Here is a 27,427-nt window from a genome sequence, read left to right on the forward strand (position 1 = left end):
GACGGCGTACGTTTCTGGGTTTGATTCCCCAGCACTGCACATGTAAATTAAATAAATCTCTCTCATCTATATCTAGGTAGATAAGTAAATAAAGACATTTCCATTCCTTGGAAGAACCCAATATGATGTCCTTTATGTAAATAGAGAAACTATGTGAAACCCAGGCTGTCTGTGGGAAGGCAGCCACCCATACTGCATTTGAAGAGCCTTCTGAAGGAATTCCCTCCCCCGACTACCTCCTGCTTGGCAGGTGTGACATCCATACCTCTTCTGGTATGCATTTCTGCAGAGTGAGCTCCTGTTACTAGAATAACTATGACCTAAAAGCTGAGCCACGCTCATTTGAATAGGAGATAACATCTACAGATGGTACAAGAAAAGCTAAGTCTTCATAGGAATGGATATGTAGGTGCGTATTTGTGTTTGTGATAGTGAGGACTGTCGGCGCTGCACCGTCCAGCGGAAATAAGACGCCAACAACCAGACTTCTTCTCGAGATCTTTACTCAGGATTAAGCTCAGTGGGAATGGCCCCGAAGAAAGGAAGGGCCAAGCTTAGGTACAACTCAAGGGCCAATCAGCTCATGCCAGGCGCCACCTCCTCATAGGTCTGCGTCAGAGTAAGACTGCTCGTCATCAGATCACCAGTTACCCTTGCACAGCCTTTTGCCATATAAGGACTTGTTTATCTTAGAGAGCGCTCAACGTCGAGATGGCGGAAACCTGCGCCTTGTTAAGGCGCGGCACCTCGCAGCTCTCCACAGAGGACTGAACCTAGAGCCCGCGTGTGCTAGGCAAATGCCCTATACCTGCTATAGCCTCCGTCCTTTTTTTTCTTCTTTCCTCTCTCTCTGTCTCTCTCTCTCTCTTTCAATAAAGGGTTTCTCTGTGTAGCCTTGGCTGTCTTGGAACTCACTCTGTAGACCAGGCTGGTCCCGAACTCACGGAGATTCTCCTGCCTCTGCCTTCTAAGTGCTGGGATTAAAGGCATGAGCCGCCACCACCTGGCTTCCCTTTTACCTTTTGGTTTTGAGGCAGCCTCACTATGTTACCTGGGCTAGCCTTAAACTTACGTGTAGAATTTGGATCTGGCAGGCTCGGCTTCCTGACGGGCTGGGATCCAGGCCTCCTGGTGACATTCATGTTTATTTGTGCAGTATTTCCTGATCTTGAATAAATGCTGTTGCTAGGGGTTTTCTGTGCATTGTTTCCTTTACTTCTCACAACAGCCTACAGAAAGTAAAATTGTTATCATTTTCACTGTACAGATAGAGAACTTGAGACCTACAGGAGTTGATTCTTAGTGCTTATTAAACAGCTGGTAAAAGGCCTTGAGCTAGACTTTACACCCAGGAGTCTGATGCCAGAAGCCCGAGCTTTAATGTCATTCTTCACCGTGAACCCACACTGGGAAGCTGAACCTCACATGCAGAAGCAAAGTGCACCAAAGATAGAGTTTACCTTGCGGAAAGAACTAAGAAGAGGTTTCCATGCCCAGGTGCCCACGGCCTGTGACAGACCTCAAGCCATATCTTATCATGAACTGGGCCTGGATTCAAGTCCTTGACATTGGTAATTACGGTTATGTATCCTCTCCCACCTTGAGTAGGTTCATATTTAGGTGCTGATATTCAACCTTGTTATCGCAGAGTCAGAGGGGCATTTAGAAAAGGAAGGGTAAAGATTTGGGCCATAGCATCACGGACACAGTGGCCTCCTTTTCAAGCCTCCATGGTCAGAGCAGCTGTGATCAGGGAGAAAGCAAACGTCAGGACAACAGTAAGACCACCTCACCCCACGGGCCCTTCTCCTAGGAAATACTTCCAAAATCAACAGTAGGGTGGCTGGGCATCTTTGTCTTTTTTAATTTTTTTTATTATTTTATTTACATTGGTGTTCTGCCTCCATGTATGTCTGCATGAGGGTATCCGATCCCCTGGAATTACAGACAGCTGTGAGCTGCCCTGTGAGTACTAGGATTTGAACCTGTGTCCTTTGGAAAAGCAGCCAGTGCTTACAACCATTGGGCCACCTCTCCAGCTTCCGGGTCTTCTCTTAAGTTGGAAAAGGCAGTATCTTCACACTGGCCCTGATTCTTCCCCGCTCCCACTCATGCTGACTGGACGATGTCACAAATGGCAACTTTCAGGGCATTGTTGCTTTGGCTTCAGTTTCAATTCATGTTCAACTCACCTGCCTGAGAGTAGGAAGTGTTTTCCTCCCTCAAACAATATTTTTTTTTATTGATTCTTTGGGAATATTACATCATGCACCCCAACCCTCATTTCCCAGTCCTTCCATGTCTACCTCCACCCCTGTAACATCCCTGGAAAAAAGAGAATAAAGAATAAAGTATAAAAATTAAAACTAACAGGGCTAGAGAGAGGGCTCAGCAGTTAAAAGCACTGTCTGCTCTTCCAGAGGTCCTGAGTTCACTTCCCTGGCAATGACACTGGTGGCTCACAGCCATCTATAATGTGACTGATGCCCTCTTCTGGTGTGCAGGTGTACATGCAGATAGAGCAATCAGACATAAAATAAATAATAAATAAATAAATAAATCTTTAAAAATAAAATAAAATTTAACAACAACAACAAAAAAGTCTTGCTGACCCCTCTGGACAACAACCTGCTGCTCTATGAACTGCAGCTTTCTCTCACACCCATCACAGCTGTTGTGTCTTCAGTTCTACCTTGCATATACACCCCCCAGCCTTCCCACCCCAATCCTCTCTGTCTTTCCCACCTATCCATCATATATTCCTTTCTCATTGTGGTATTGGAAGCTGCAGTGTGTCACACAATATACCCTTTTCCCCCAAACAGCTTTATTTACAAATGTTCATTGCAGTGAGTCATTGGCCTGGCTCAAGGCCTATGACTTCTGCTACACCATCAATACAGGACCCTTGCAGAGAACTCACCTCAGATATCCTGCCGTGGTCCTGAGTCATGGAGATCCTGCAGCTTCGGTTCAAAGGACTGGCTCTTTCACAAGCCCCAGTAGCTCATATATGAGGTAGATGTTGGGATGGGCCAACTCAAAGGTCTGGATCTGGGCCTGGATGGAAACCTCCACTAGACACCCACACCATTAAGTGGTGGCCATTGAGGAGCAGGGCCAGCTCTCCTGCACCCACACCACCTAGGCCAGCTCTCTCTTGTGCCCACGCCATCAGCACCTCCATGCAGTGGCCATTGAGGGGCAGGGCCAGCTCAGCAAGGTCCCTGGACATCAACATGGCTTCAGTCAGGAGTCCAGAGCACAGACATCCGCATGGCCTTCAGTGGTAATAGGGGCCACAGACATCAACACAGCCTCTGGACGTATCTAGAACACCATTCCATTTACGGCCCTCAGGGGCAGCACAGACCCTGGGACTCATCATGGCCTCAGATGGCTATATATACCACCCACATCAACATGGCCCCCAAGGCAGTGAAGCTTGAGGACATCACCAAGTCATCAGTTAGCAGCATGGACCACTTATATCCATAGGCTTCATCATGGCCTGGGGCAGCAGCATGGACCACAGACACCAACATAGCCTCTGATGGCATCGCAGACTACTGGTGGTGGGAAGGGCTTTTTAGGATGCCAGTTAACCAACACACACCACCCAGAGAACTCAGCAGATGGGGAGGGGAGGTCGTGAGTGCTAAGAGCTAAAAGTCAAGGACAGCAGGGAAAAAAAAATGCAGAGGCCATTAAGGTCAAGGGACCAAGAAAAACATACTATCTCCTTCACCAATTGCTCGAGGTGCCTAGAAGCCAGCACCTAAAGCTTAGACCCCACAAGGCATCCAAAGTAAGGTCAACTCAGGTACATTTTTTAAAAACTGAGGCACAGGAAAGAATGATTTGCCAAAGCAATGAGAACCAAAATATCAATTCAGGTCTCAGGAACCAGACTCCTAAATACCATTCCACAGTGCTCACTCACTCATGTAGTGAAAGTACTCCATTGAGTACACATCTTTAAAAAAAAAAAAAGCGGGCTGAAGAGATGGCTCAGTGGTTAAGAGCACTGTCTGCTCTTGCAGAGGTCCCAAGTTCAATTCCCAGCATCCACATCATGGCTTATAGCCATCTATAATGAGACCTGGTGCCCTCTTCTGGTGTGCAGATGTACATGCAGGGCAGAACACTGTATATGTAATAAATAAATACATCATTTAAAAAAAAAAGGCCCTGAAGGGATTACTTATCCTTGCATCTGGGCAGTTTATGTTTAGCACGATCAAGACTCTGAGTTCCAAAATGCACATACACACACACATGCACACACATACACAAACACATGCACATACATACACACATGCCACCATGCCACAGACACACACACACACACACACACACACACACGCAGGCACGCATGCACGCACTTGCAAGTACACACATGTGAGCATGTCTTTCGGCCATTGTCTGTAGCACCTATGAAAATAAGTCATAGCCAAACATGGTGGCACACACCTGTAATCCCAGCACTCGGGAGGCAGAGGCAGGTGGATCGCTGTGAATTTGAGGCCAGCCTGGTCTACAAAGTGAGTCCAGGGCAGCCAAGGCTACACAGAGAAACTCTATCTGGAAAACACCACAAAAAAGAAAGAAAGAAAGAAAGAAAGAAAGAAAGAAAGAAAGAAAGAAAGAAAGAAAGAAGGAAGGGGAAGGAAGGAGAAGGAAAGGAAAGAAGTCATTGTTACTTTGCTAGAAGCCCATCAAATTCACAAATGGGACAGAAAACTACTAGAAAGAGGAGAGGGGCTAGGATCCTGTTTCCTTGAGCTGTGAGTGTTTGCTGAAAGGAGCCTGCCATCCACTGCCAAAGGCAGGCTGCGACTGGGTACTGCGGTGTCTCTTGTGGGATTACAGGCAATTTGACCAGCTCTCAGCTCTGTACTAGACTAGGGAGAGGAAGCAGGATCTGGGACAACCCTGTGGAGAGGACCAAAGGCACCAAGTGGCTCTCTCGGAAGAGGCAGCTTTATCTGCTGGAATCCAGCTAAGGCCAGTGGCACCCAGGAGTACGGCTCATCCACCTGGGTCATCTTGGGGGAGCTACCAAGCTGTCTTTGTCATGGCAGTACAGCGCTGGTGAGCTGAGCAAGGGCACTGCGTAACAGGTACCAAAGCTGGTCCCTCCTCCTCCTCCTTGCCTTCACCCCATAGTCTTAATGTTTGCCTTCATTGCTCCCCAACTTCTGCTGCTTCTATTCCTTCCTTCCTCCGACTCTCAAGGCCCAAATCCAACTTCATTCACCTCATCTTTATTACATGCCCTATGGTGCATTCTAGGTGCAGCAGTGGAAGGTGAGAATGTGGCCTCTGGTGCCAGTCAGCCTGGTTTCCAAGCCCAGCACCACTTAATAGCCAAGCGAAGCTGAGCATGTAAGTTATTGAGCCCTACCACATCTGCTTTGTGGCCTCCAGCCCTGCCTCACTGATGTGTTGCAAGATACAATTTGCTGATATAAGGAAGTACTTAGACACGCTGCACAGGATGACATCATAGGTCCGAGTTCTCTCTGCAGCTGGAAATGGAGTCAGGCAACCCCTGAGCTGTCAGAACAGAGGTGAAAAAAAAAAAAAACTTCCAAATAAAGGTAGTGGTGGTTGAATTCACAGAGGTCAAGAGAGAACAAAAGGTAAGAAAACGCCCCTGCCACTCACCCACCTCCCTACAGATATGCCACACTGCTCAGCGCCATGCAGGAAGAGAAGGCATGGCGCTGCCACCCTGGACAAATAAGCATCTTAAGCAAAGGTAGAGGGCTGGAGGAGAGGCTGGGGGCGGGGCAGGCTGCTGCCTGGAGTGCTCCAGATCCTGGGCCAGATCCTAGGTTCTAGGCCCAATATGAATGCTTTCTTCTAGAACCTAGCACCTTTGAGGGTGAGAACTGTTGGGTATAGTTTAGCCATACAAATTGGTTTCTGTCCAAGAAATGTCACCATATAAATAACACTGATATTATTGTTAAAGTGGCTTCCCCCTGCCCCCCCCCCACAAAGTGAAACATGTCTACAAAAATTCTTTAGGTTTTCAACCAAGTCTTAAATATCATCCTCCATCTAACTTAACACCCCCACCTCAGGTCAGATGAAGGGGACAACGGGTGTTAAAACGCTTCAGAAAGCTACCAGAAAGTAGGAGAAAGATGTAAGCGCCAGTCTGTAGCATCAAAAACTAGACGTAGGCCACCAAACCCCTGCCTGTGTATTCAGATCTGGCCCCGGGAACTGAGAGTGCACACACGTGGCCCTGTCCCCAGCCGGGCCCTCCCACATTCACCTCCCTTCGCCCAGAGCAGAGCATGCCCCCGGCTATGCCTCATTCCCTCTCAAGCGCAAAGGACTGACTATTTCCTCCACAGGGTCTCAAGCTGCCAAGGTTATGTGTTTATATTAAGAAACAAACAGCTTTAGAAAGCTAATGGCCATGGTGGCCCAGGCCTATAATCCCAGCAGCTGGGGAGTAGCCAGGAAGCTCAGGAATTCAAGGTTATTCTCTGCTACATGGTGAGTTCAGTTTGAGGCAAGCTTGACTAGGAGGATCACACGCACATGTACACGCACATGCATGTGCACACACACACACACACACACATACAGTGGATGTCTGAGGATAGTGGCATATCCTAATATTTCTTATTTTTATTACCTTTATCATATATGTAATATATATGGTGTAACATAGTACATCATAAATAACGTGATAAAGATACTATATATTTCTCATATATCACATATGTGATGTAATGATAAAGATAATAAAGTTGGGGGCCAGCAGGATGGCTCAGGAGGTAAACATGCTTGCAGCCAAGCCTGAAGACCTGAGTTTGATCTGTGGGACCCACACTGTGAGGGGAAAGAACCAACTCCCACAAGTTGTCCTCTGACCTCCACACAAGTGCTGTGCTAAGCCTGTGCTCACACATAATGATTAAACAAAATTTTAAGTTTATAAGTTGGATACAATATGAGATCACATACTTGATAATAATATAGACCGATCACAGCAACACTGTAAGAAGTGATAGGCATGTTCTCGGTCTGTCTGTCTGTCTGTCTGTCTGTCTGTCTGTCTCTCTTTCTCTCTCTCTCTCTCTCTGAATCTTACTGTACTGTATGTATTCAGTTTGCTACCCTCCAAGGTTAACCAACAGCAACCGGACAGGCTGAAGCAATGTTCTATGACAGGGAAACCAGGTCTGGGGTACAGCTATGTGGCAGAGGTTATGTTCAGCACATGTGAGGCCCTGAATGATTCCCCAGCATGTAAAAGAGCAGAGCACGTGTTTTAACTGACAACATGTGGATCTCCTTAATCCAGAGCGGGGCTTACTAAGCTTCTCAAGGCATCACGCCCATTGCATTTAATGGAGGGAAACAAAATACAGAGGGAGAAAAGCATTGGGGGGCGGGGGAGGAGTGGGAGAGGAGGTCACCTAGCATTTCCCAGTTAACTTCCAAAGAGCAGGGCAAGGTCACCTGGGGCCAGGCCACAAGCAGCTTGTCTAACTAAGGCAGAGATAAACTCACCACACCCCCAAAGGGGTACAGAGATCAAACTCCACCAACCCTCAGCTTTTCCATGCAAAAAGAGAAAAGTCAGGCCTGCTCCCTGACAGCCCACCTATAGGCCGTTCGCATCAGACCTTTCTCTTTCAGTCATTCCTTCTGGCAGCTTTAGAAACAGAACCTCAAAGCCCAGAGTATACAGTGGCCTCCCTCCACCCAGACACGCAGCCACTGTTGCTGGGGCAGTGACCAGGTGGCCAGAGCAGCTGCTCTGTGCTTGTGGGTTTATCCTACGCTGTCCTAGACTCACTTCACAGAGATGCGCTAGCCTCTGCCTCCCCGAGTGCTTAGGATAACAGGCGTGTGCCACTGTGTCTTCTTTGTCTGTGGATCTTAAACCTGGGAGGGGGAGTAAGATTCCAGCAAAGCAACAGGAGAAGGAGGCTGAAGCAGGGCTATCACCCCAGCCATGCCGGCGCCTGCCGAGAAGCAAGCCAAGGTCCTCGTCAATACTAACAAGTGATCTTAACGGCTGAGCCATCTCCCCAGGGCCTTTTTAAGGGAAAAAGCCATCTTGTTATACAACTGTGAAAAATGAGGCAGGTCGACCTGTGTTCTCAGGGAACAAAGACCACTTGATTAATGAAGTTGTTTTTTTTTTTTTTCAAGTGTATATACAGGCAGTGGTGCACTATCATTGTGTAAGAGAAAGGAAAACTTGAAGGATGGGTGAAAATATGTGATGACGCCAGCAGAAGTTGCCCTGGGACAGGAAATGGGGCATGGGAACAAATACACGGAAGGGACAAGTTTTCTTTCCCATGATTACCCCTTTATACCTCATGCATCAGTTTGCACGTGTAAAACTAATATATGAATGTCGTCATACACGTATGTGCGGGCAGGGGACGCTACGCATCTCATCTCAGAACTTCCTGTCTCCTTCAGGTGCTGGCTGTCCTGTGCCTGCCCACCTCCCCCTGATCCCACCCCCCACCCCCCACCAGCCCAGGGGACACTGCTCCTGCTGTCCTAGGCACCCCGTAAGTCAGAATGCCTACTCTACATCACGAGCAGCAGACGCCTGAGAGTTGGTCTACTCTCTCCACTTTTCCCTGGTACATCTGCCTATTTAAGGAGGGACTCCAGCCAGAGGATGACAGAGAAGCCCGCGGTGGGGGGTGGGGTGAGAACACTAGGAGGGTCAGGAGGCCTGGGTCTTATTCAGGCTGTGACTTAGGACAAACGGTTTCACCTTTCTGAGTCTCAGTTTCGTTAACTAAAAAAGAAGGTGGTTGCAAGATACCATCTGCAACTGAGACTCTCTAGGCCCAGTGTCTCCCAATCCCAGCATGCACTGCTCTTCTTGGACATCGATCCCCCTCTGAAATTGGCCAGTACATGCAGTATCTTGAATGACACTATCCAAATGCAAGCAGCACCAGACATTTTAAACACAAACCTCGTTACAAAAAGTAGAAACAGCTGAAATTAGTTTAATAGGTTTTATTTAACCTGATATATCCAAAATAAAATCATGTCAACAGACAATATAAAAATCTTTGTATTTCCATTCTTTTTATTTTATTTTTAATTTTTAATACATGTTTTACAATTACAGAATGTGTCCACATGGATGAGCCACATTTCAAAGGATCAAAAGCCACCTTTGGTTGATGGCTACTGATCTATCAAGAAGGCCCTCCTGTCATTTTGATCTCATTAAGCCCAGAGCTGAGGACCAGCCTACATCCTTGGAAAGGTCAAAGCAGCAGCAGTAGTTTGGGTTGTGAGTTCCTCACCTGACAGGCAGGTGGTCAGGGTACAGGCAGCCCTGCAGCACTCAGGACAAGAGTAAGCAGAGCCCCACGGTCCACCTTCAGAACCGTGATGAACATCAGGAGATAGCACAAAGACAGGCTAGCACAACCAAGCCTATACGTCCAGGGTTTCACAGCACAGGACAGCACACACACCAGAAGCATGTGCCCTCCGAGATCAGTCCATTCATTTATCCCTCCGAGAGCCTGCCACACCCAGTTGGGCGTGGGAATAGCCACCTCTCACAGGAACTCTTTCTCAGGGCTGGAGAAGCTTCCTGAGTGCCCATTCATCACTGAAGAAGCCCTGTGTGATGCAGACTGACTGACAGATGAGCAGGCTGCATTCGGCACAGCAGTCACCCACACAGAAGAGCAGGGCACTGCACAGCCTTGCTCTGCAGCCCCAAAGAGCTCACAGCACTGGAGGAGGCAAACAGTCCCCCAGCTACCAAGCCACTGCTGCGGGAAAGCAGAAAGAGCTGGGAAAGGATGACCAGGTGACCCTTGAGCAAGCCTGAAAAGTCAAGAGCCTGGGGCAGAGCTGCTATAAGACCCTCGAGCAGTAACAGCCAAGCCATGGCAGAGAGGCCTGAGGACAGCCTGGCAACGAAAATGCAGCCTGCCCAGGGAAATGGGCAACACAGCAAAGGCACTATCAGCCAAACCTGCAAACACTGGGCCTAGGTTTCCAGTAAGACGAATCTGGATTTTTATCCTGTGGGCCATGGAAGCCTTTAAGGAGTATGTTCAAGGCCAGCGAATGTCCAAGTTCTCATTTCAAAATCCTTGTCAGACGGTGCATGAGTCACAGATATTCACAGGCTGGTGGGTGGAGTTCATCCCTTGAGCCCAGCAGCTCTGGGCCAAGTTGGACAAGTGAGACTCGCATCTCAAAAGCAAGTGAGGAGGGACCAGGTCAAGGGATCTCAACCCTTCCTGAATCCCTCCCTTTCTTCCGCCGGCAATCTAGGGCTTATTCAACAGTCATACAAAAAATGATCTGGATGCCAGGTCTCCAGGATTTAGATGGAATTCTAAGTGTCTGTCAAGTTTCCTCTTCTATTCTTATTTTTGGTTTTTTTAGACAGGGTTTCTCTGTGTAGCCTTGGCTATCCTGGACTGGCCTTGTAAACCAGGCTGGCCTCGAACTCACAGAGATCCTCTGCCTCTGGGGTACTGGGATTAAAGGTGTGCACCAACACACCAGGCTAGTTTCATCTTCTAAAGAAAGGCTGTTGACTCACAGTTCCAAAAAATGAACCAACAAAAAGCCAGTAAACCCTCTCTGCATTCTCTTCATCCACACTGACAGATCGAGTGTGGGTGGCCAGCTGCGGGCCCCCATCCTGATGCCACCACAGTGCTCTGTATTTACTTATCCAGAAGAACACGAGACCTTTGTGGTCATCGAAAGGAGGAGGCCAGTGCTCCCCCCTCAGATCTGTCCCTTTGGCCCCATCAGCCCCTCAGCCCAGCCCCCACAGCTCTCCCAGCTCACCTGATTACCCAGTTCCATTTTCAGCTCTCAGCTCCGAGACTGGCCTACTTTTCACGCCACACGAGCAAAGAAACTTGGGCATTATACAAACAACAGAGCACAACTAGGACAACAGGCCACAGAGAAGGGGCCTGCCACCATGTGGACGGAGGAGAACACGATGAGACAGAGTCTGTTGGACAGGTCAAAGGGTGGTGAGGTACAGCGGGAGAACACTGGGTCCAGGAGAGCCGTGCTTGGCCCCTGGCATACTGGAAAGCTGAACTAAGACTAAGCGGCACCAAGCAAGATCACATTCCCCAGAGATAAGGTCAGGCAGGCTCACTTTGCTCCCAGTGGCCACCTGGGTAGGTCAGAAGCCACATCCTGTCTGAACAGCAAAACGCCTCAAGCAGAAAGCCTCTTGCCCCACTGCAGGACCAATGGGAGGGACGGGTGGACTGACTCGGAATTACGGCATCTGTGGGAGGAGCGTGGGAGAAGAGGCTCCTCTGGTTTCACTCCATTCAAATACTAACCCGTGTCGCAATTTTCAGAGGTAAGTGGCCAAGGGCCACTCCACCACATTTGTGAACTCCCAGCTCCCTCAGCACCCTGACCTAGAAAGTAACCCTCTGCCTTTGTCAAGAAGACTGAATGTCTCAAGACCCATTCTCTGCTCCTAAGCCTCTCCTTTTTGAGGAGCTGTTGCAGTCAGAGGTAGGAGAACTGCCCTGGCAGCCGGAACTCTGCTCTGGGTAGCCGGCACCACTGTTCCCACATTTCCTTTGAGGCCAGCCACAATGGGATGCTAAGGGAGGACTCAAAGGCAGCAAGCCACACTCTGCCTGCCTCAGTCACTCTTTAAGAGACAAGGTGGGCCCCAGCCACTGGGCTCAACTTCTCTGCTTCTGTAGATGTGGACTGCAAGAGGCCGAGGCAGCCACTCAGTCCTGGAGGGCAAGAGGGTAGAGCCGAGCAAGTGTGGCCTTCTGTATCCTGCGGAAGAGCTGGGCCAGCTGGTAGAGGAAGGGCAGTGAAGAAGGAGATGCTGTGGGGAACGGAGAAGAGAATGAGCGCTCTGCCCTCAGCCCCGCCATGCTGGCTACAGCACACATCTGGGCTTCCAGCTATTCGCAGCCTCCTCAGCAACAAGGAATTCTCTTTCCCTGAGATAAGTTTTCTCCACTTGAATTACAGTAACCTTAAATATTTTAGGAAAAAAAAATCCAAAAATCATTCAGATATATACACATTTGCTGGTAACTCTCAGAGAAGCCCACACCGTACCTCCAGGTGCCTCAGGTGTGTCTCACTTTCTTCTGAGTGCCTCTTCCTTAATTCCTATGTTCAGGCCTATATTTTAAAAAATTTTTATTGGGGCTAGAGAGATAGCTCAATGGTTAAGAGTACCCGCTGCTCTTGCAAAGACCTGAGTTCAGTTCCCAGCACCCACATGGAGACTCACAACCATCTGTAACTCCAGTTCCAGGGGACCCAAGAGTACAGGCATGCATGTGGTGCACATATATACATGCAGCCCCATGCATATTTTGGGGGAGAGGTTTTGAGACAGTGCTTCTCTGTGTAGCCTTGGCTGTCCTGGACTTTGTACACCAGGCTGGCCTCGAACTCACAGAGATCTGCCTGCCTCTGCCTCCCCCAGTGCTGGGATTACAGGCATGTGCCACCACTCATGGAGCATTTCTTTTAAAGTCTAAAAAAAAATGTTTATTAAGCCCAAACTCTACTTCATGAAAAGATAAATAAAAAACACTGCTAACAATGTCTGCCACTGAGGAGAGTCATTTGGAAGACTTCTACTACATTTGTACCTTGCTACACTTTCTCCGTTTGGAGCCTTTTGCCAGCATTACCTAGTTTACCACAAATTAACTACACTGAAAATAAAGAAAAATCTACCATTTATTTCTTTTCCTTGTTTGGATTACACATTTAAAAATCAAACAAGCAGGAAATATATATTTCTATCTTGCTTTGGTTTGATTTGGGGAGGTTGTTTTATGTTTGGGATGGGGTCTCATGTAGCCCAAGCTGGTGGAACTTTTACAGGCCACGATGGCTGAGCTGATCCCTCTGCCTTCATCTCCTAAATGCTGGGAATACAGATGTGAGCCACCACACCAAGTTATATCTGGTGCTGGGACTTGAATTCAGGCTTTAATACATATCAGGCAGGCATAGTACCTGAGCTCATTTGTTCCTTAAACAGAACAAATATCCCAGCTCCTTAGAAGGCTGAGGCAGGAACTTCAGCCTGGACCAGAGGTTGAGGCCAGGCTGGGCAACACAATGAAACACACAGGCCTGCCCCTCAAAACAGGGAAGAGCAGCATTTAGGGCTAAGGACATGGCTCAGTCGGGACAATGCTTGCCAAACAAGTGTGAAGACCTGAGTTTGAATCCAAAACATCCATGCCTGGAACCCAATGACAAGCTCCAGCTTCAGTGAAGAGACACTCTCAAAAACTAACGTGGGCAGTGATGGTGGTGATGGCGGCAGCAGTGGCACACACCTTCAAGCCCAGCACTTGGGAGGCAGAGGCAGGAGAATATCTATGAGTTCCAGGACAGCGTGGTCTACAGAGAGAGTTCCAGGACAGCCAGGGTTACTCAGAGAAACCCTGTCTCAGAAAACAACAACAATGCAGAATGGAAGGGTTGGGGCTGTAGCTCAGTGGTAGGTAGAAGTATGAGGCCCTTCATTTAACCCCCAGTCACCATTGTCATCATCGTCACCATTGTCATCTTGTGGAGAGTAAGAGAAGCACCCAACACTAACCTCCACCCTCCATGCATGTGCACACCTGCACGCACACACATGCACACATGGTGGGGGCAGTAAAGAGAGAGATGTCTTTATTCCTCTAAGGCTGGAAATGAGACCCAGTGCTTCATACATGCTGTGTATGCCATCTGCCACCAAACTCTACCCCCAGCCCCTCCAGACATGGTATTTCTCTTTAAAGTAACTGACCTCCTTTCTTGCAAGTTTGCCTTGCAGCCCACCCCCAGTCTTCCTGAGGAAGCTCTGAGCCGCCCAGTACACACCCACATTCAAATGGCTTTCTGGTCACCGTTCAGGAGTCAGGGCTATGACACAAAAGGGTTTAGGGGAAGTCACAAGGAATTTCTAAATTCTTATCAAATCTGAAAAGTGAGAGTCAACATGGTGGGAAATCACACACACTAAACTTCTCTTTTTGACATGTGTCTTCCCTGTGCTGAGAACGTACTTCCCATGTTAGGTGTGGCTGCTCACGGTTGTTTTTTTAGTGTTTGTGGAAGCTGCCAGCAACTCTCCGGTATAACCAACAGGGCTGTCCAGGGGGGGACAGGCCTGCTCAGAGTCCAGCAAAGGGCTTAAACAAACTCTGACTAAAGAAAGGGAGAAGTGAGGAACACAGGGAACTACAGTCCAAAGCAGCTTTACAAGCAGGCAAAGTGTGGGACTCTGCTCTAGTCATTTTGCCTCTCTGGATATTAGATTTCTCAACCAAAAATGAAAGAAACTGAATGGACCAAAATAAAGGTTTCTCATTTCCCCTTGGTTTTGAAAGTTGCATAACCCTATCCTACGTCTAAATTCTTGAGAAAAGTAGAGACTAGCTCACAACTCACAGAGGGCAAAGCAGAAAGCTGGCTCAGTGATACACACTTGTCATCTCAGCATTTGGGAGGCAGAAACAAAAATGGTTGATGCCATTCTGTACTATGCAGCAAGACCTTGTCCCCTCCCCCCCCCTTTTTGTTTTAAGGGAGGGGCAAGTCTCGAACAGCAGTGGCCTAACTGTGGCCCATGTCTTCGTATCTGAGTGACCACCACTCAGGGCGTGGCCAGGTGTGCTCCCAAGTCTCATCTCTACTTCACAGTGAGGCAGAAGAGACTAACCATCTAATGGCCCAACACGAACCAGTCAGGGACGGTTCTGTGAACCACAATAGCATTTAGCTGTTTCAATTTAATTTCCCACCTCTTCCAAAATGCATCGGATTTTCATTTACAGTTTCCAGGCCACACTAGCCAGGAGACACTTGGACCATCCTACTCTTTCCCAGGCGTTACCATGAGGAAGATTTTTTATCCTGCACTCTGACTAGAGGCCGCTCTGGATGGAGCAGAGGTGACTCCCTCAGCATGGGGGTCAGCAGGGGAATGCTCTCCAACTGCTCTCCTAGGTTCTAGGCCTAGTCTCTCCTTCCAGGTAAATTACACTCTTGTTCTTTGTGAAAGAGGCTCCACATCACCGGAGGTGGCTCCTTCCCCAGCAGCACCTGCTCTCACAAGCCAGGCTGACAGACCCCTCCACTCACCTGGGTCAAACCGCAGAACCAGGAGACAGAGGATCAGGGCAACCAGGAGGCCCTTTCTGAAGGGCTGAGAGAGGAGGTGGCTCACTGCAGAGCCCCAAAGCCGGCGAAGCAACATCAGGAGAGACAGCAACTTACGGGAGAATGGACCTGACCAGGGGACAGAGCACTGCACATGAGTAAGGCAGATTAGCTTCCTTGGCACTGAGCTTTGACACTGTTTGTTTGGGGGTTTGGTTTGGCAGTGCTGGGGATGGATCCCATGATCTTGCGGATGCTTGGCAAGTATCTATCACTGGGCTACATCCACAGCCATCCAAAGATGTTTTAAGGACAGGCCGTACAAAGACACTGCCAGTGCATGCAAGACCTACTCAGCTGTGTAACTATTCTTCATATTAAGAATTGACTTGAGTGAAATAACTCAGGGCCTTACTTGTGACACAGTAATAGAGAAGTGAAGGCCTTTAATATACGCAGCACAGAATTCAAGACTGGGGTTGTGAATACCAGCAGCCCAAAAACAAGTGATGCCAGGCCTGACAGAACCTCCTCTTGCCACATATGTTATGGTTGTGCACCTTTTCATGTCAACTTGACAGAATAAAATCATTTGGAAAGAGAGAACCTCTACAGAGAAAATGCCCTTAGCAGACCCACCTGTGGACAAGCCTGTGGGGCATTTTCTTGATTAATTATTGATGTGGGTGAGCCTATCCCACTGGGGGTGTACCATCCCTGGGCTAGTGGTCCTGGGTTATATAAGAAAGCAGGCTGGGCCAGGCGGTGGTGGCACACACCTTTAATCCCAGCACTCGGGAGGCAGAGGCAGGTGGATCTCTGTGAGTTCAAGGCCAGCCTGGTCTACAAAGTGAGTCCAGGACAGTCAAGGTTACACAGAGAAACCCTGTCTCAAAAAAACAAGAAAAAAAAAAGAAAAAGAAAAAGAAGAAGAAAGAAAAGAAAGAAAGCAGGCTAGACAAAGCATGAGCAACAAGCCAGTAGGCAGCCCTCCTCCATGATTCCTGCTTCGGTTCCTGCCTTCAGGTTCCTGTCTTCAATTCCTGCCCTGGCTTCCTTTAGTGACAGACTGTGATGCAGAACTATAAGATGAAATAAACCCTTTCTTCAAGTTGCTTTTGGTCATGGTGATTTATCCCAGCAATAGAAGACTAACTGAGCAGTGGTGAAGGGCCTGGCAGCCACAGGCAACTCCTGAAATCAACAACCTGCTAGCAAAGAAGTGAGCCTATCTCAGCCAGTCCACAGAGAAAAGTGCCTTGATTATAGTTTGCTGATTAAAACAACAGGATTTCATGTAAACCTTAAAAAGAAGAAAGCTTAATAACCCCTAAGCTGTCCATAGACAGAAGAGAGTACACTAAAAGAGAGTATAAAGCTAATTGTTTTTCTAGTTCTACTCTGGAATGGTCATTTGTTTCTGATGGTGGCTAAGTACATAAAAACATAATGTGCAACAGCTTCTGTTCTGAACGGCTGTCCAAACTGTATAGAAGTTCATTGAGGGCTGGAGAGATGGCTCAGAGGTTAAGAGCACTGATTGCTCTTCCAGAGGTCCTGAGTTCAATTCCCAGCAACTACATCTATAATGAGATCTGGTGCCCTCTTCTGGAGGGCAGGCACACAGGCAGGCAGAGCACTGTATACATAATAAATAAATAAATCTTTTTTAAAAAGAAAAAGAAAAGAAGTTCATTGAATTGTAGTCTTTCGGCCTGGTTTATTTCTGTGTTTTCTGTTTTTTAATTTGCAACCATTTTGGTCATATCTAAATTTTTATTTAGTTTATTTATTCCACCACACAATAAAGTGAGATCATAGCACATAAAGGGGATGCAACCTATCCTATAATCAAGTTTACACACACACACACACACACACACACACACACACACACACACACTATGTTTGTTCCTGGCACCCACACTGTGGAGCTGATAACTACCTGTACCTCCAGCTCCAGGAGAATCTGATGCCTCTAGCCTTCATGGTTATCCATATTCACATGCACATATCCAAACACAGATATATACAGACATAATTTGAAATGAAATAAATCTTTAAAAAAACAAAACCACAGACACACAGAAGGCCCTGCTTCGGGAAGCAAGTGGTTTTCTAGCCTTGGAAGTATTCACACTCAGGCTGAGGGCAAAGGAACTGAAAAGGCTGAGGAGGAAGGAAAGTATGGGGCCAAGGGTTTTAAAGTTTTTTAACAGAACAACCGCATACCCAGCTCTGCGCCAATGCCTTGTAAGGATGCTACCAAAAGCTGCTGCATGCTAATGAGCAGGGCAGACCTCAGTGGGAAAAACAAAATAGTCAAAAACTCAAGTTAAGTGAAGGCCGATAGAAGGCCGTGCACAAAGACCCAACACTGAAGGAAGTCATTTTATGTCGTGAGTTACTGAGTTAAGCTGCATGTGAATGAGGGCCAACATTTCAGGAGACAAGTCAGGGTTGAGAGACTCAGCTACACCTCTCCATATGGACCTGCGCTCCAACCTCAGAGTCCGGCTCAGTTTTCATGCAGCCTAGTGACTTAAGACTTATTCCTAAGTTCCTACGCTTAGGAAAGCCAGAAAGGTACAGGGGATGCCCAGGGAATCTCTCTGCAGAGGCCACAGAGCCCTGAAGTCCTACCTTCCTGGCTCAGCTTCTGAGGCTCCTGGGAGTTCAAGGTCTCCTGCATGTGCTGTCGCTGCCGTGCTGCAAGGACGGCCTGCAGGGCTGCTGCCCGCTGCGCCTCACTGAAAACCGGGGAGCGCACCGCCAGCTCCTCCGCCTCTGACAAGCGGCCCAAAGGTAGCAGCACGCGGAGCAGGTGGAGTTCTGCCAATGATCCATACTCAGGAAGGCCCTGGTTGTCTGGGTCTTGGAGCCAGGCATCCGCCACATCCAGCACAGCTGTGGGCTCTTGCATTTTGCTGTATAAAAGGATGCTGTGTCCCCAGACAACACAACCCCCAGAAAAGGAGAGTCAGTGCTCTGCAGGTGTCTGCAATCTACCCTCCCAGTCCTCCAGCCCTTCCCTGTGGGGCACAGACGGCACACCATTATCCATTAGAGACTTGGGGAGGGGAGGGGCTGGAGACAGTGACAAGAGTGAGCATGGCTCTTGCTGCGGATTGGAGTTTTATTCACAGCACCCATATGAGGCAGCTCACAACCACCTGTAACTCCAGCTCTGGGGTGTCTGAGACCATCTTCTGGCCTCCAAGGGTACTGGCAGTCATGTGCAAAAACACACATAACTTTTAAAAATAACATTTTTTTAAAATAGAGATTGAGGGCTGGAGAGATGCTTAGAAGAGCACTGGCTGTTCTTCCAGAGGACCCTGGTTTGATCCCCAGCACCTACATGGAGGCTCACTATAACTGCAGGTCCAAGGAATCCAACACCCTTTTCTGGCATCTTTTTGGGCACCAGGCATGCATGTAGTACAGACATACATTCAGGCACAACATCCATACACATAGTAAAATAAAGGAAAAAGTAATTTTTTAAAAAGAGTATTTGCTGTGCAAGCCTGAAAGGTCAGAGTTAGGAGCCCAGCACCCATCTAACAAGCTGGATGCGGCTCCACCCGCACCTGTAATCCCAGCATTGAGGGGAAGAGACAGGAGGATCACTGGGGCTTGCTGGCTAACAGCCTAGCTAAGAAAGAAGATGAGCTTCAGGCTCAGGGAGAGACCCTGACTCAAAGGAATAAAGCAGGGGGTGACAGAGGACTCCAAATACCCTTCTCTCATCTCCATGCACACATCTGTGTGCACCCACATATGTACTTGCACATACAGCACTTATACACATACCCACATACACAAAATACACACATACACACACACACACACACACACACACACACACACACACACAATGTTTTAAGAATTAGGAGATTTCCCAGGAGGCAACAGGAGGCTTGACTGGCTCTGTCTCTCATCAGCCTACCCCATGTCTGCACTCTCTCTTCGTCTATCCTAACCCCAAATGCCTGCTTCCTAGTCTTGTGGCTTGAGGTCCGCACAAGGTGGGGAAACCTGAGTTTCAAGGGAACTGCTAGGCAAGGGGGACAAAGGAGTCGCGAGCCCCTGAATGGGCCTGTGCTCCTACACCGGACCCAGTGTCAGCACAAGGACCTACCACAACTCCAGGACTCTAGGAGGCAGCTCTGCAGGAAGCCGATAATACCGGAGGACCCAGGACAGGACTTCTCTCCAGCGATTCATTTCCGCCAGAGCCTGGATCCCCACCACACACAGGGAGCATTTCACCTCCACAGCACTGTCAGCAGAAAGACACAAGTCGGGTTCAGAAGTGTTTCCCCTCTCTCCCTCCCTCTTCCACTCTGGGATTGGTGGCCCAGGCCTCACCACAGGTCTCTTGGGCTGCCCTGCCCCCCAACCCCTAGAGTTAAGTTCTGGAAACCTTTCAGAGGCAAATGACCTATTGCCCAAGACACATGTTTGCACCCAGGTAGAATCAGAATGAAAGGTAATCCTGGGGGCTGCAGAGATGGCTCAGTGGTTAAGAACACTGGCTGTTCTTCCAGAGGACCTGAGTTCAATTCCCAGCAATTACATGGTGGCTCAGAACCATCTGTAACAGAATCTAATTCCCTCTTCTGGAGTGCATGAAAGTGAAGCACTCATATAAATAAATAAATCTTAAAGAAAACAGAAAGGACGCCAGGTGTGGTGGCACATGCCTTTAATCCCAGCACTACTTGGGAGGCAGAGGCAGGTGGATCGCTGTGAGTTCTAGGCCAGCCTGATCTACAAAGTGAGTACAGAGAGTCAAGGCTACACAGAGAAACCCTGTCTCGGAAAAAAAAAAGAAAGAAAGAAAGAAAGAAAGAAAACAGAAAGGTAATCCTGTGGGAATGGCACGAACAGGTGTGCACTGAAGAAAACTGGAGTCCAGGGTTTGCTTGGTGAGAAAAGAGCCTGGAGCGAGGATTCTGGCTATGTGTTCATCTGGAAGCCTAACTGGTCTTTTAGAATTATCTACATCCAGTCAGGGGGTGGTGGTGGCACGTGCCTTTAAGGCAGTGGCAGGTAGGTCTCCCAGTTTGAGTCCAGCCTGGTCTACATAGTGAGTTCCAGAACAACCAGGGTTACAGGAATCCGTCTCAAAGGGAGAAAAATACTATATCCAGATGTTCATATAAGCAAAGCCTCAACATTCGACGTGCAACCTCCACCCCGCTGAAACCACAGCCAAGTCTCTACAGTTTTCGCTGCTCTGCCGCCAACTTTGACTTTTATGCCTACGCCCTCCCTCAAACTGCTCTGAGGAAGGTTTACACTCCACAGAGTAATGGTGCCCCCCAGCTGCCAGAGGCGGCTAATGCGTTAGAAAGAGCAACCCAAATCCTAAAGGCAAATCATTGCGTCCTTCGACAGGAGTAGAACAGGGTGTTTGTGCCTTGACGCCCATTTTCCATGATCTGCCCATGCCCAAGAGTGACTAGAAGGTGGGTCCTCGAAGGAGGCCTTCCGGGACCTGCTTACGGAACCTGCTTACGACTGAACACTTAATAGACAGCCACCCTGGTCCTCCCCTCGCTAAAATAGTGGGCAAAGAATTGGCTGGGCCCCACCCCTCCAAACTGTTGTTGAATGACTGACTTCATTGTACAGTAGCATGGGTGCAGGATGAGCAACCGGCCTTTCTCAGAGGGAGGATCCCCGAGTGAAAGCACGGTGTGAGGCTGATGCAATCTGGCAACGCCAGAGATTCTGAGACCGAGTTCCTCCCCCAAAGGGATGCAGAAAGGAACACCACAGCCCAGCACATACGTGCCATTCGAGGGCTCCTCGGTCAGGTTTTGCCAGGCCCGTTCGCAAGTCTCTAGTGCGGCAGGGAAGTCCAGGTGCACCACCAGCAGGTCGGCCGCCTCCTCCAGCAGGTGCACCGCGGGTGACACAGCCGGGAGGGCGCGCGCCGGCTCGCTGCTCCGCAAAGGGCCCGGCCCGAGCCCTTTCAAAGGGGCTGCAGAAGTCGAGGCGTCGCTCTTCATAGCCAGCCTAGGTTTTGCCGGGTCTCCTCGCACGTCAGGGGGACAGCTTCTCCAGAACCTACTGGAAATCCGGAGTGGGCCTGGTAGATGATCGGCAGGCCTCGCACTCTTTCTTCCCCTCCACGCTTCTCCAGGTCTGTTCCTAGGGAAGGACCATGAAGACGCTGGGCCCGAGGCACTACCTGTGCTCACGCACAGCCTAACTCTTGAGGGATTGGCCTACTCAAGAGTTAAGATGTTGCCGAACCCCTGACACCAGCTCCTCCCTCTCCTCGACCTGTGCTGGAAGAACCGGAGCTCCCAGAGTCGTGAGCGCTCCAGCAAAAGCCGTGCACCAGGAACCCAAAGAGACCGACACCTCCGATAACCCCCACCCTCGCCACTATGGCGCCTGTGCCCGCCCTGGAGCATGGGATTCTGGGAGTTGTAGTCTCGGCCTCTTGGCTCCGCGAAGCTTACAGGAAACGTTCCGACTCAAGCCCGAGCCGCCCAGAGACTGTCATCCTCCTGAGAGAACGTACCAGATCACCAGCTTCAGAGTGGAAAAGACGGGGAAATAGTGAAATAGTGAAATGCCTTTGTCCTGCGAAATGCGATCTCTCGCTCACTAACCCGGAAGAGGCCGGATGGAAGAAATTACAGCAAAGAGGTGGAGCTACCTGCACCTTTATTCTGACCTCTGAAGGGGTGCATTGAGGATGTCAACTGAATGCAAGGAAAAACAAAAAGGAAACCCTGGAGCCGGCTATTTTCCCTTTCTGGGTTGGATGTTTCTAAAGTATGGCACAATGCAAAGAGCTTTCTATCTCAGTTATTCATCCCTATGAGTTAAGGACAACAACTATTATGCCAGGTGTGGTAGCCCACACCTTTAATCCCAGAATTCAGAAGGCAGAGGCAGGCAGGTCGCTGTGAGTTCGAGGCCAGCCTGGTGTACAAAGCGAGTCCAGGACAGCCAGGGCTACACAGAGAAACCCTGTCCCGAAAAAAAAAAAAAAGATCATTAAATAAATAAATAAAAAGGATGACTGGGACTGGAGAGATGGCTCAGAGGTTAGGAGCACTGTCTGTTCTTCCAAAGGTCCCGAGTTCGGTTCCCAGCAACCACATGGTGGCTCACAACCATCTATAGTGAAATCTGGTGCCCTCTCCTGGTGTGCAGGAACACATGGAGGCAGAATACTGTATAAATAATAAATGAATAAAATATTTTTCTTTTAAAAAAAGGACGACTATTACTCTATTTACAAGCAAGATAGGTCACACAGTAAGTTCCAAGAACATTGTCAAACTAAAATAAAGCACTTGTGGGCTAAAAGGAGTGCCGGACAGATGTAGAACTGATCTATGCTCTGTGTTCAGCAGATGAGCCATCAACACACAAGTGAGTTACACAAGCTTCTGGATCCTGCTCTGTTTATGTAAAATGAAGATATCATAAAAACAAAGGCATGCATGTATAGTGCAGCTTTTCAGTACAGTACTGGAACCAACCTAAGAACTGATAAGGTGTGTGTGTGTGTATGTGTGTATGTGTGTGTGTATGTGTGTGTGTATGTGTGTGTGTGTGTGTATGTGTGTGTGTGTGTGTATGTGTGTGTGTATGTTGTTGTTGTTGTTGTTGTTTGTTTGAGACAGACTTTCTCTGTGTAGGCCTGACTTTCCTGGAACTCATTCTGTAGACCAGGCTGGCCTCAAACTCAGGGATCACCCTGCCTCTGCCTCCCGAGTGCTGGGATTAAAGACATGCACCACCACAGGTGGCTTGCTAGTGTATAATTTTACACAGACTCGTAAATCACTAATTGTCTGCGTGCTTCAGACAGGGTTCTCTTCTATCTCTTCCACGTTTATACTCAGCCCCCTGGCCTCACTCTCGTCTAGTTGTCTGCCTTCCCAACTCTCTCCCAAGCTTTTCTAGAATCCTTTGTTCCAGTAGTGATTGGGTAAGACAGCTGGGCACCAGGCCAGGACCTGCTCACCTCATACGTATCTTTTTCTTATTTCTAACACTGACACAACAACCTTTAAAATCTCTGCAGAAAGTTCTCAGATAGCTAAGACAGAAACGCCAAGTCTGTTGAGTTTGTGTAAGGTGAAAAGGCCAGGCTGTCACTTGTTCAAAAGTACTATTTAATTTTCCTCCTAGGCCCTGGAGAGAGAGCTCAGGAGTTAAGAGAACTTGTGTGGGAAAGAGTGTAAGCTTTGTCACAGGTGAAAGCAGTCTTGGCGGGCTTTGCCCTAGGACATACCACGGATATTCCCAGAGATTAACCTTGAGATAGACTGGGTGGAACCATCCTGGGCCTGAAATTCAGGCAAGGGGGAGACAGACACGACACTCCACCTGGATTATTGTGTTTCTAATTGACCCTCGATGGGAGGAGGAGACCGGCTCTTGCAGATGAGAGACAGACTGGCAGCAAGGACGGGAGGAGCAGCAGGTTCAGACCAAGCTCAAGCGCACGTGGATCAGGAAAAGGATCAGTGAACAGGCCGGACTGGCACACAGGCCAGAGACACCTAGAGACCCGTCCCTGGAACGGATACCGGAAGGTTCACTCTTGTTTCCCTTTAACCGTTTTTCTGCTCTTGTGTAAGATAGTTGGGTTGTATAATAAAGTTTAATTGTTAAGAAACAGAGCCAACAAACTTGGTTTTGTAGAGGACCTGGGTTCGATTCCCAGCACCCACACAGCGGCTCACAACCACCTGCAACTCTAGGCCCAGGAAATCCAATGCCCTCTTCTGACCTCCTGAGGCACCAAGGCTTGCACATACATACATACATGTAGGCAAAACAGCCACACACGTCAAATAAGATAAGATCTTAAATATATTTTTTAAATGTTCTGCATTTGTTTGTGTGCCTACACATGGGTACACAGCACCCACCTGGAGGTCAGAGGTCAGGCTGCAGCAGTCAGTTCTCTCCTCCCTCCATTTGTGTCATGGGGATCAATCTCAGGTCAGCAGGCTTGGTGGTCAGCTCCTTTACACACTGAGCCATCTCACTGGCCCCATAAATATCTTTTTTGATTCTAGAAGGTGGCAGGCATTGTACTAGACACTAAGAGTCCCACAGAAATTAAAGACAAAGCCTTGGTAGGCTTATAATGTAAGGAAACAAACAATAAAATAATAATAATAATAAACAAGTGTACATGTCTGTAGAGCCAGCTGACTCCTGAGTTGATGTGGAAAGACTGTTTTGAGACCAGGAATTGGAGACCAGCCTGAACAACACAGCAAGGTCCCTGTTTCATACATATGTGTGTGTGTGTGCACATACACACATACATACATTTAAGCAAGTAAAATACATGCAATTATGTTGTTAGGTGATAAAGACAAAGAAAAAAGAGAAGGGATCTGGGGATAGCCATGGAGAGACCAGCACAGTACATGCACGGAACACAGAGAAAACATGGCCTTTTTGCTTTGCACTGGCCCTTGTTATTGGGGTCAGTATTTGGAGCATCTCATTTGGGACCAATGCATTCTCTGCAGCATTGTGAGGAGACCTTCTTCCTGGACAACATTTACCCTCCTGCAGCAAACACTAAACAAAGCAGAGATATTTGGAATGTAAGTTGCGTAGACCGAGGCTGCCAAAACGTCCTGCCTCCAATTGAACATTAAATGATAAAGATCACTGGTAATAATTATGGGGTGGCAAAACACAACAGCTCACTTGTTTCTCAAGCTCAATAGTATTTTTTAAAAAATTTTATGTGGATGGGTGTTCTGCTGCATGTATGTCTATGTGCCTCGTGCATGTCTGGTGCCCACAGGGGCTGGAGGAGGAGTTATATTGGATCCCCCAGAAATGGCGTTACCGATGGTTGTGAACCACCACCTGGGTGCTGAGACTCAAACTTGGATCCTCTGGAAGAGCTGCAAGTGCCCTTAACCTCTGAGCCATCTCTCCACAAACTGAGTTTTAAAATGTGCCCTAGCCGAGTATGGTGGCGCATGCCTTTAATCCCAGGACTCAGGAGGCAGAGACAGGTGGATCACTGTGAGTTGGAGGCCAGCCTGGTCTACAAAGTGAGTCTAGGACAGCTAAGGCTAACACAGAGAAACCCTGTCTCAAAAAAAAACAACAAAAAACAGAAAACAAAACAAAAGAAAAAAAGACAAACAACAAAACAAAAATAAAAGTGTGCCCTGAGAAATTAAAAGAGCAAGGATTGGGAGATGGCTCAGGTGCAGAGGCACACCCCTGTAATCTTGGCATTGGAAACAGGAAGATCTCTGGGATTTGCTGGCTACCCAAGATAGCCAAATCAATCAGCTCCAGGTTTAGTGATAGAGAAAGACACACAGTGTCAATCTCTGGCACACACACACACACCCGCATGCGCGTGCATGTGGGAACATCAAAAACAATCAGAACTGAAAGAGCAGCAAAAGATAGGACATGTAAGCAAAGCGAGACCTGCCACAGGGAAGCTGCTATGTGATTGAAGGCCTGGAAAAGCCATTCTTAATTCCTGACAAATGCCTCGCTGTTGCAAGTTTATCCAGCAGATGGCAGAACAGCCTTAAAAAAAAAAAAGTCTTCTTTGCCAGAAATAAATTTCTCTATTTAGTGGTACCCTAACCAGAATGAGGTCAAGATATTTAAAGCAGGAGTGGGATGTGCTGAAACTCATATAAAAATAAGATTGTGCCAATGTGTACTAAACGCATATTAAAACATCACAATGAAACCCATTATTTTGTACAATTAATATACATAGTAAATGTTAATAAAAGCAAGCTTGTGTGGGGTTTGTGGTGGCATGCAGGCCTTTAATCCCCGCACTCAACAGGCAGGGGCAAGCTGATTGCTGTGAGTTCGAGGCCGGCCTTGATCTACAAAGGGAGTCCAGGACAGCCAAGACTACAGAAAAACTCTGTCGTGGGGGGGTGGGGGTGGGGAGGGAAAGCAAGCTTGTGTTTCATTGGTTTCCCTTGATCTTCAGCTATGTGTATAGTCTAGTGAGAGGCATCATAATGGTCTCTATGTTCACGCCTAACCTTTGACAACTAAGCCCACAAACTGACTGAACACACCACTGCTGTGACTCACTGCCCCTTTTCTGAGTATACCCAGAGTTTCTCAAGTGAAGACATATCAATCCTAAACAGAACGCAGTATGTTCTATGTGTGTGAGAGTGAGCATGTATGACAGAGTACATACTTGGCCGGCCAAATTTCCTCCTGACTTGCGGGGCCCTTGATACAGCATGTTTGGAAAGTACCTACCTTTCTTTCATTGGCTCATCCTTTAAATAAAGCTAGGAGTAGAAATAAGTACAGTTCTCCCAGTCAGCAAGGCCTGGGCCCAGTTAGCATCTGTATCAGTGAGATCATCTCATTGTGGGAAACCAGCAGAGAGAATGAGACGGCAGCCTCCCCATCGCAACCCAGCTCCTAGTGCCTGCCTGTGACTTGGTGTTCTTTATTCTATGTGACACCCTCAGGACTAAGCTCAGGGCACCTCTTCACAGGCAGTGTAGGTTGGTACCTACAGGATGGTACCCTGCTGTGACAGAAGAAAAGTGAGATAAGACACTGGTTAAAATCTTGCTTCAGTCTGTGACAAAGCTGGCAGACTTCCGTGTGACCACCCAGCCTCCCTGTGCCTCAGTCCTCTCTGAGGACATGGTTGCTTAGCACCTGCCACATAGAAAAGATGTAATCATCAAGGGAGAGATTGGGATAGCCCACTGAACCTCTAAATCCCTGGCATCCTTCAGGCTAATGACTGGCACCCTATATTCAGGCTCGAACAGGAAGAGAATATTCTTCACCTGCAGGTTCTAGAATCTTGCCTCGTGACGCTCTCAGTTGTAAGGTTTCTGTTGCTGCAATGAAGCACCATGATAAAAAAAAAAGCCAGAGAGGAAAGGCAGTTTACTCAGTTTGCATATCCATATTGCTGTTCATCTCCAAAGGAAGCCAGGACAGGAACTCAAACAGGGCAGGAACCTGGAGGCAGGAGCTGATGCAGAGGCCGTGGAGGGCTGCTGCTTACTGGTTTGCTCTCCATGGCACAGCCTGCTTCCTTATAGAACCCTTAGAGAAGGCAGGACCACCAGCCAGGGAGTGACACCACCCTCAATGGGCTGGCCCCCACTTCACGCTCATCAATTACTAAGCCAGAAAACGCCTACAGCTGCATCTCATGGAAGCATTTCCTCAACTGAGCCTCCTTCCTCTCTGATGACCCTAGCTTGTGTCA

The 27,427-nt window shown here is 48.3% G+C and overlaps 1 protein-coding gene across 2 annotated transcripts; it reads right to left on the reverse strand.

Annotated features, from left to right (window-relative positions):
* Positions 1-9,009: 9,009 nt before the first annotated feature.
* On the reverse strand, positions 9,010-22,038 carry PEX26 (peroxisomal biogenesis factor 26). 2 transcript variants are annotated; one of them, XM_084766356.1, is made up of 6 exons: positions 20,974-22,038; positions 19,316-19,456; positions 17,815-18,113; positions 15,154-15,300; positions 12,109-12,174; positions 11,732-11,869 (listed from the first exon to the last, which is right to left on the reverse strand). In XM_084766356.1, exons 1-5 carry the CDS (start codon positions 21,192-21,194, stop codon positions 12,131-12,133), a joined length of 852 nt encoding a protein of 283 aa, XP_084622482.1. In that variant the 5' UTR covers positions 21,195-22,038; the 3' UTR covers positions 11,732-11,869; positions 12,109-12,130. The 2 variants fall into 2 exon arrangements, with proteins under 2 accessions (XP_084622481.1, XP_084622482.1); XM_084766355.1 differs by lacking the exon at positions 12,109-12,174 and having other exon boundaries at positions 9,010-11,869; positions 20,974-21,612.
* Positions 22,039-27,427: the final 5,389 nt, after the last annotated feature.

Source organism: Acomys minous (genome assembly GCF_964271855.1).
Source record: "Acomys minous genome assembly, chromosome: 17".
Taxonomy (NCBI): Eukaryota; Metazoa; Chordata; class Mammalia; order Rodentia; family Muridae; genus Acomys; species Acomys minous.

Bases quoted from the DNA above. Each gene is read 5' to 3' on its own strand.
- PEX26 (XM_084766355.1), bottom strand. From the start codon at position 21,194: ATGAAGAGCGACGCCTCGACTTCTGCAGCCCCTTTGAAAGGGCTCGGG. The intron at 19,457-20,973 runs GTATGTGCTGGG...TTCTGCTGACAG, and splicing joins GAGGAGCCCTCGAATGGCAC to TGCTGTGGAGGTGAAATGCT. The intron at 11,870-15,153 runs GTGAGTGGAGGG...CGTTCCCCACAG, and splicing joins GGTTCTGCGGTTTGACCCAG to CATCTCCTTCTTCACTGCCC.